Source organism: Macrotis lagotis, chromosome 2 (genome assembly GCF_037893015.1).
Source record: "Macrotis lagotis isolate mMagLag1 chromosome 2, bilby.v1.9.chrom.fasta, whole genome shotgun sequence".
Taxonomy (NCBI): Eukaryota; Metazoa; Chordata; class Mammalia; order Peramelemorphia; family Peramelidae; genus Macrotis; species Macrotis lagotis.
This window is the reverse complement of record NC_133659.1, coordinates 131,003,133-131,012,057: the sequence shown is the minus strand read 5'-3', so window position 1 is coordinate 131,012,057 and position 8,925 is coordinate 131,003,133. Positions and strand designations below refer to the sequence as shown.

Genomic DNA, 8,925 nt, shown 5'->3' with positions numbered 1-8,925 from the left:
TCTAAACCCCAAATCTATGTCTTATACCATGCACAGTCCTACCTTTTTAAAATAGGTAGATCCTGGTTTTTAAGTACTGCTCTCCTCTATATTTCAGGCCCATGCCCAGTCACAGGTTCTTATTCCCTACCACTATTTCCATAAAATCACAGGATAAAAAAATCAATGACAATATTTCAACTCTAGGATAAAATTATCTGAGGCAGATAGGTGGTGCAGTGGATAGAGCACCAGCCCTAGAGTCAGGAGAACTTGAGTTCAAATTCAACCTTAGACACTTAATAATTACCTAGTTGTGTGACCATGAGCAAGTCACTCATCCACATTGCCTTTCAAAAATCAAAAAACTTAAAAAAGTAAAATTAAAATTATTTGTTTATATAACTGATCAGCTTTCCAACCCTAAGGAACTAGCATCCATATTTATACATATTTGTCATCTGGTACAGCCAGTCCTGGGCCAAACCACTGCCATACATATCTTCCTTATATGTAAATTTAGGCATCTCTTTTTCTTCTCAAAACCCTTCTACAGCTTTCTGTAGCCCATAGAATAAAATTCAAACTATTTATGACAATAATAATAATAATAATAACAATAGTAATCCAATAGTGCTTTATGGTTGCAAAGTTCCTTATATATATTATCTTTATTGATTTTCGCAATCTTCCTGTTAGGTGGGTGTTGTTATTAATTCCATTTTACAGAAGAGGAAAATGTGACTGAACAGGATTAACTGAGTTGTCCAAGGTCACAAAGTGTGTAATTCAATTCAATTCTTCCTAATACCAAGTCCAATAGTCTATTGACTATATCATTTAGCTGCCACAATGTCTAATTCCAAAAAGTTAAAATAGTCATTTGCCTGGAACATTTCAAAGTTTAGAGGTAGAGGAATATACTGAGAGAGTAACCTGTCTAAATCCCTCTATTACCATACAGCTTCCATAAAAGAGAGAGTCAAAAGAGGTTTACAGATACTGCTTTAAGTGAAAGGATTTTCACAGGACTCCCCCAAAGATTCAGTTTGCAAACACTTTCCTCAGGATTTACATTGGTTCTATCATCGAAATTAGATGGAGTTGGTTGTGAAATATTGAGAATTTTCTAGCTTCCTGGAAAGCCTATGCTAAGCCTGCCAAAACCTACTCTTCAACAATTTCAAAGTTAAATTATCTTCTCCAGGAAATGTTTTCCTTCCTATACATGTAGGTCCCTTAGTCTATGTTTGAGAAACAAGAAAAAGATATGACAACTCCAAAGATCAGAGTTTTTATCCCATATGCCCTTCTCTAGAATCATAGATATACAAGCTACAAGAGAACTCAGATAACATTTAGAACAATTTTCTCATTTTCCTGAAGAGGAAACTGAGTCTAAGAAGGGTAAAAGAATTTTGGATATCAAAATGGAAGGGACATTCAGGATATTTTAAGTTCAGCTGCCTGATTTTATTAATGAAGAAACTTGCACTCAGAGAGATGCCAGGTTACCCAACTAATAAATGGGTGAGGAGGGATTTAAATTGAATTCAGAACAAATTCCAACTGTCACTATACATTAATGTCACATTTGACTGAGCCAAGGTCTTCTGGCAGAGTAGGGGCAATTGAACCTAATAGAATTTCTAGGATTTCATTTCATCTTTTGCAATGATTTGAGAGGATCAGTTAACTTGGATTTGTTTCCTCAAGTGACTGACCCAGCCTAAAAAAATTACTCCTAATACAGCCTGGAGTTTGACTCCAGTTTTAACAAAGTTTTGTTGTTGTTGTTAACTTCTTTTTCCTGCTTATTTAGAATAAATACAAAAGAGATTATATAATGTTATTTTTTATTTTACCATCATAGTAATTTTATAAGGTCACAATTCACAGAGGTCACAATCTAGTTGAAGAGTCCAACCTGTGTCTCAGTTTCCTCAATTGTGCAAGAGGAACAAGAAGGGATTCCCAGGGCTCTGTATGATGGGAGAGACACTGGTAGCAAACAGGAACCAGTCCCAGGTTTTCCAAAGATTAAGGAATTCAGGTCTACAAACTAGCAGCTGTTTTGAAAGACTGAGTGTTTTAAAAAAAAAGAAAGAAAGGACAGAAAGGAAGGAAGGAAGGAAGGAGGGAAGAAAGGAAGCAAGAAGAGCTATTTCTGCTGCAAAGACTAGACTGTGTCTGGAAAAGAGGCCCCCCAAAGACATCGTCTGCTGAAAGAGGGGCACAGAGACACTAGGAGATCTATTTCCTCACCTGTGGTCAGTCTGAGACTTTGTAAATCCTTCCCAGGATATTAACTTGTCTATCTAATGTGTTTCTAACCCCAGGGAGTCCCGAAGGGTGTGACCCTCCTGTCTGCCCTCTTCCAGCTGTCCATCTATATAAACAAGCCCTCAACCTCTGGCTCCTCATTCAGGCAGCGAGCCTGAAGCATCTTTCCAGGCAACAGCTTCTTTGAAACTGCTGTTGCTGCCTTGGTTCAGCAGCTCTTTACCTAGGGCAGAAGGACGGTCAGACAACATGAGGATTCAAGCACTGATCGGGGCATTGTGGGCACTGCTCCTTGCCAGTGGCAGAGCAATGAAGATAGAGAGGAAGATGCAGGAGAACCTGCTGAAGCAGCTGCAACTCGGAGAGCCCCCACTCCTAGGAAAGACAGATGTGGAGAACCTGGTCGTCCCAGTTCATGTGAGGACCAAATATTTGTCTCTGATGAAGCACAGCTCCAGGGAATCTTTCTCTCGGGGGAAGAGGCACAGCCAGACCATTTCAGGTAACTGCCCTCTCCAAAACACCTTGGCCTTGGTTCTTTTTGCTGGACCATTGATCCACCCTGATAATGATGCCTTAGTACTGTCCTCTGTTGTGCAGACTTCATTGGTGGGGCAGAGAGAGAGAGAGACCCAGCCTTGGGACATCCAGGCTCAAATGTTTAGGAAGAAAAGGACAGATTTTTAAAGGAGCCCAGGATGGGGGGGGGGGGATGATTAATGGAAAGCCTCCTAGCCTGGGAGACAAGAGATCTAGGTCCTCTTCCCAAATCCCTCCTTGACCCTCACTCAGTGAGGCCTTTAGAATGTGGCAGAGCCTCTCTGCCACTTCTTCCAACTGTAAAATGGGGGTAGTATCTAACATACCCACAAAAGCTGTTGTGGTTATAAAATGTGATATCATGCATGATAAACCCATGAAAAGTATAAGGAAGGTATGAAGTATGCTATATAAATGTAAAGGATCAGTAATCATTCCCCTCCTTTGTCTTGATTGGTAGTCCCAGCTGTGTTCCTACTTGAAGATGATGAGTGCCGGTATTGGGGGCATCACTTCAGATCTTTGTGTCTGTCTAGTGCCAGTATTTAGAAGATTGTCTTTCTGCTAGTATTGATGAAAGGCACACAAGAGGGATGGACAAAGTGGGGGAACAGATGAAGGAAGGAAGGGAGGAGGGAAGAAGGGAAGGAAAAAGGAAGGAGGGAAGAGGAAGGAAGATATGAAGGAGGGAGGGAAGAAAGGAAGGAGGGATTCTCAAATGCTTACAAATTTTCATCTTAGACAAGTTATTTAATCTTTCTAGACCTCATTTCCTCATCTGTAAAATAAGATTAGACTTGATGATCTCTAAGGTTCCTACTAGCTCTAAATCCGTGATCTGATGGGGCAACAAAATCAACCCCTGGAATGGTGACAAAGGCTGCCTTCCCCTGCTCTACAAGAATGGGAGGCAATAGATCCCTTTACAAACTCCCATTCATGGTCTAGAATTTGGAGAAGGGGTGGGGATGGTGCAGGATACCTATCTGATACAACAATATTTTCTGCCAGCATTACAATCTTTGATGGAAAGAAGGGACAGGGTTGCATGTGGGAGAGGGGTTGCACACAAACTTAGGAGCAAGTCACTTTTTTAGCAAAGAAGATTGGAACCAGAAAAGAACAGTCAGTATCTTTTTAGCCAATTCCCTCATTTTACAGCTAAGGAAGCTGAAGCCCAGAGATGTCAAAGTGGTTTTTCCAAGGTCTTACAGCTATTTGATGACAGTCAAGCTAGAACCCAGGCCTTCCACTTATACCACCTTACCTCTCTTCCTCTTTCTCAGTTTCCTAATCTTTCAAATGATGGAATACAAATATTTGTGGTTTTTTTCAAATTCCTACATATTATACGACTTATAAGTTTAATCATTGTTCTTATTGGGAAAGGAAGTAAGATAAGCTAAATTGTTCCCAAACCAAGAATATAAGCTGTGGCTAGATACAACCAACTAGTGACAACAAAGCTAAGTTTGGTGGATCTTTTTTTTTTTGGCAAGGCATTGGAGTTAAGTGACTTGCCCAAGGCCACACAGCTAGGTAATCATTAAGTGTCTGAGGTCGGATTTGAACTCAGGTACTCCTGATTCCAGGGCCTGTGCTCTATCCACTGCGCCACCTAGCTGCCCCGGTGGATCTTTTTTTAAAAAAAAAAAACTAGAAATATTGCATCAGTTACAGTCACAGGCACTTCTTTTAAGAAGGGGTGATTATTCAGGGTGAGGGATATTAGCTTCTACAAAATTGCTTCATTTCCTATTAGTTGCTGATAAAATGCTTAAGAAATAAATCCACCCTCAGGCTCATGTAATAAAAAGCTTACCCCTATACCTAGAGGCAGAAGAAGGGATAGGAATCAGGGTTTAGATAGGGACTGAACCAGAAGTAGAGTCAGAAGGCACCTTTTACTCTATTGTTTCTAGTTCATGGCCCATTAGGAAAAAGTAAAAAAAAAAAAACTCTGATAAGACATGACCCGGTTTTCACCTAGAGCATTTCATTACATATGAATCATTTTCTCTTTCTCTGAGTAAAATTTTGTTGGCATGCCCAAATAAGAATAAAGATAGTGTGAAATAAAATTAGGTTTGAGGTTATCAGTGATTTAAAAGTATTTAGAATATCCTTGTCCCTACCCTCACCACTTTGAACTTATTTTTAAAAAATTAAATTGTTTTAATTCTATTTAAACTATTATAAGTAGGCAAATTCCTTTATGAATTTCCCAGTAACAGTCTCTCTTCTCCTAGAACTCCGATAAACTATGCCTCTTTTCAGGCCTTGGGCTTTCTCTGAGGAGGATGAAATCAAACTGACTGGTATTTGTGTTGCACAGAAATCGTGGGCAAGTTCTTTTCTGATGCCTCCAACCAGCTACTGGTCTTCAGCATGAAGGAGCGTCTTCTCCCCTCCAGGGAGCTGATTCAGGCTATTCTGAGGCTCTTCCAGATGCCATCCCCAAAGGGAATGATCAGGAGACAAAATACGTTTAACTCCCATGCCAGTGTTACTGTCTACTGGGTGCAGAACAGAGAGGATGGCACCAACCAGACATATATCATCGATTCTAGGTAGGAAAGGATGTTGGAAAAGAATACAGGTTCCATAATCCTCAGTCTTTGCTCAGGGAAGGGGAAGAGGAACTAATATGGGGGTATTATAAGTATCAATGGGAGAGAAAGGGACAGTTTCATCCCTGCAAAGAGCCCAGAACCTCACAATGTAAACTAGTGGCTTGCCAATTATTCACCCAGTCCTTGAACTATACAAACCATCATGTACCCTTGCCTTTCTTTAGTCTTTTCCTTGTGGTTCACAGGATTTAAAGTGTTTTCGCATTGTATTTCTCTCTCCCCTTAGACGAGTATCTATTCATGAAACCGGTTGGATAACCTTTGATGTGACCCAAGCTGTGAATTATTGGCAGCAGCAGGGCAAGGTAGACCAGCCCCTGGTACTGGAGGTCTCTATTCACAGGGAGCACATAGGCCCAATGTCTTCCAACGTACACAAATTCATCCACTTCTACTCCCAGAATCCTGATGATGGAGAGTTGCATGCTCCTCAGCTGCAGCTATACACATTGGACGAAGAGGAGTATGGGTACGATCAAAGGAATGGGCATGAGGGTACTTACAGAGGCCAATGCTTTGGGAATTAATTTCAAGCTTGAAACTGGGGCCTGGAACTATCTGTTAGGATTAACTTCTGTGTGTGTGTGTGTGTGTGTGTGTGTGTGTAAAATATATCTGTAAGACTGTAATAACATCAGATCAGGGGGGAAATTGAATCCCAAGTTCTAAAAGACATGTCCGTTGCCATTAAAGTTATATGTGACTTGGGTGGAGGGTAGGGAAATCATGACTTCTTTGCCATGTATGATCTCTACTGGTTCACCCTTCTTTTCACTTCTCCTGCTCTCAATGAAGAGCTCCCATCTTGATTTTTCTTCTTTCACCCACACAGCGCCCATGGTAACTGCAACCCTGACACCCCATTGTCGGAGACCACCCGATGCTGCCGGCATGAGACCTACATTAACCTTCAGGACTTTAAGTGGGCCAACAACTGGATCTTAGATCCCCCTGGCTTCAAAACCTACAACTGTCTGGGGAGCTGCCAACAGCTGAAGAAGGAGCACCTGAACTTCATGTGGCCTTTCTCTGCACAGAGGAAATGCCACCCCTCAAAAAGTACCTCTCTTCCTCTGATAGTTGCTGTTAAAGAAGGAGATCAGATCATGACCAAGGTGGTTAACCTTTTCAATATGAAGGTGTTGGAATGTAGCTGTTCCTCAGAAGGAACACCCATCATGAAGAAACTGAAGTCAAAGACATAGAGTCTTATTGTGTTTCTGTAGAACAGGATAATTGAGTTAGCTATGTATATAGAAGGATCCTGGAAGATTATGTAACTCAGGTAGGGGGAGGTAGGAGTGAAAAGTAACTTTTTCTTTAGCAAGTCACTTCTTCTCCCTGGGTTAGCCAGCCCTGCTTTTCCTAGGAAGTCAAGAAAATTCATCATGAATTTGGGAGATAGGTTTCCTGGCTATATAGGTGGGACCCAAGTCTATTTTGTGTCCTCTTCTTTTTTTCTATTTCCCATAGTTGTTGTGAATGACCTATTTTCTAAGCACTTTCAGGTATAAATATTGCCACTGTAAAGTCTTTGATGTTAGATTTAGAAACAAGAAATTCCAAACTTATTATAGCTTCAGCTGAGAATAGAAGATTATGTACTGTAGTTCTCCAGGAAATTTTTCTGTATAAAGTCTTATTTTTGGAGAGAACTATAGGGCTATCTTATTTCTGATAATCAGAGTTCTACTGTGAAGCCTAAATATTTTTGACTCGGATTCTAAGAGAAAAATGTGTGTTCTTCTACATCTTTTACATGGTAACAATGCTTAACCCAACTAATAAATTTCAGCAAAAAAGATGGGTGTTATTTTATTCTGTATCTTTGCTCAATTATATTCAATAAACATTAATAAATGCCTATATGCAAGTTAATATGCTCAGATACCAAGAACTCTGATACCTTGCTGGGAGAAGCTAAGAGAAGGGGTGAGAGAGGTCTTTAATTGGGACAACAACTGGATCTTAGATCCCCCGGCTTCAGAACCTACAACTGTCTGGGGAGCTGACATGGAATTGTAGGGATGAAAAATAGGAGTAATAATAATAATAATGTAGCAAAACATTTTGGAAACCTAACTTGAGTTCTTATCCTAACTTTGTGACTAAGTAGCTATATTATACTGGGTTAACATTTTTAGGGATTGGTTTCCTTTTCTATATAAAAAAAAGAGATCTATTACCTCTTATAGAAATCAATAGTTTTTATAGGCCTCATTACTCTCATCTGAAAAGTGAAAATAGATTAAACCATCTCTAAGATCTCTTCCATTTCCACCTTTACTTATAAAAGGTGCTTAATTGATGTTTTAATTCATTATCCTATGAGTAGCTGAGTGTATTAACATTAAGGTAAAGCTGACGATCTGAAAGAAATGATTTGCTGAAGATCTCAGTTTTAAAAGGAGAGCAACTAAACAGTGGCACACCAGGCTTCTTGAAGAAGCTCATCATGCCATCAGGGAGGTGATGCCATGACAAACATTTGAACTGGATTTGAGTGGGGGGGGGTAGAGGGGGAGCTTTGCTAAGTCACCAATTCCACTTTCTCCTCTGGAGTCATCGGGGTCCAACAGCCAGATATGAACTGGGAGAAGGAGATGGTCCTGGATGAGAGGCAGTCAGGATTAAGTGACTTGCCCAAAGGACTATAAAATTATGCATACCCTTTGATCCAAAAATACCATTAGTGGGTCTATATCCCAAAGAGATTTTTTTAGAAAGGTAAAAGGATAGATTTGTACAAAAATATTTATAGCAGCTCTAGTTGTGATGGCAAAGGATGTGAAATTGAGGGGTTGCCCATCAATATGAGAATGGCTAAACAAGCTGTGGTATATGAACGCAATGGCATACTACTATGCTATAAGAAATGATGAGTAGCATGATTTCAAAAAAACCTGGAAAGACTTTTATGAAATGATACAAAGTGAAGTGAGCAGAACCAGGAGAACATTGTACATGATAATAGCAATATTGTAAGATAATCAAATGGCATAGCTATCCTCAGCAAATCAATGCTCCAAGACAATTCCGAAGGTCTCATGGTGAAAAATGTTATTCATTCCAAGAGAAAGAACTGATGGAGCCTGAATGTAGTACAAAGCATAATATTTTCACTTGATTTTCAGGGGGAGGGTCTCCTTTTAGATCTGTTTCTTCTTTTACACTATGACTGATGTGGAAATATGTTTTACATAATTGCACATATATAACTTATATGAAATTATTTACTGCTTTAAGGAGGAGGAAGAGAGGAAAGGAAAAAATTTAGAACTCAAAATTAAAAAAAAAATAATGTTAAAAGGGCAGCTAGGTGGTGCAGTGGATAGAGCCCCAGTCCTGGAGTCAGGAAGACCTGAGTTCAAATCTTGCCTCAGACAATTAATAATTACCTAGCTGTGTGACCTTGGGCAAGTTATTCAATCCCCTTGCCTTAAATAAATAAAAATTTTTAAAAATGTTAAAATTGTCTTTATATGTAATT

At 39.7% G+C, this 8,925-nt stretch overlaps 1 protein-coding gene across 1 annotated transcript; it reads left to right on the top strand.

Moving 5' to 3' along the window:
- The first annotated feature begins 2,511 nt into the window (after positions 1-2,511).
- LOC141511184 (left-right determination factor 1-like) lies at positions 2,512-6,758 on the top strand. Its single transcript, XM_074220435.1, has 4 exons — positions 2,512-2,764; positions 5,138-5,372; positions 5,662-5,904; positions 6,268-6,758. The coding sequence occupies exons 1-4, from the start codon at positions 2,512-2,514 to the stop codon at positions 6,638-6,640; spliced, it is 1,104 nt and encodes a 367-aa protein (XP_074076536.1). The 3' UTR covers positions 6,641-6,758.
- Positions 6,759-8,925: the final 2,167 nt, after the last annotated feature.

Coding starts and splice junctions, on each gene's coding strand:
- LOC141511184 (XM_074220435.1), top strand. CDS start 2,512: ATGAGGATTCAAGCACTGATCGGGGCATTGTGGGCACTGCTCCTTGCC. Junction 2,765..5,137: donor GCACAGCCAGACCATTTCAG/GTAACTGCCCTC, acceptor TGTGTTGCACAG/AAATCGTGGGCAAGTTCTTT. Junction 5,373..5,661: donor ACATATATCATCGATTCTAG/GTAGGAAAGGAT, acceptor CTCTCCCCTTAG/ACGAGTATCTATTCATGAAA.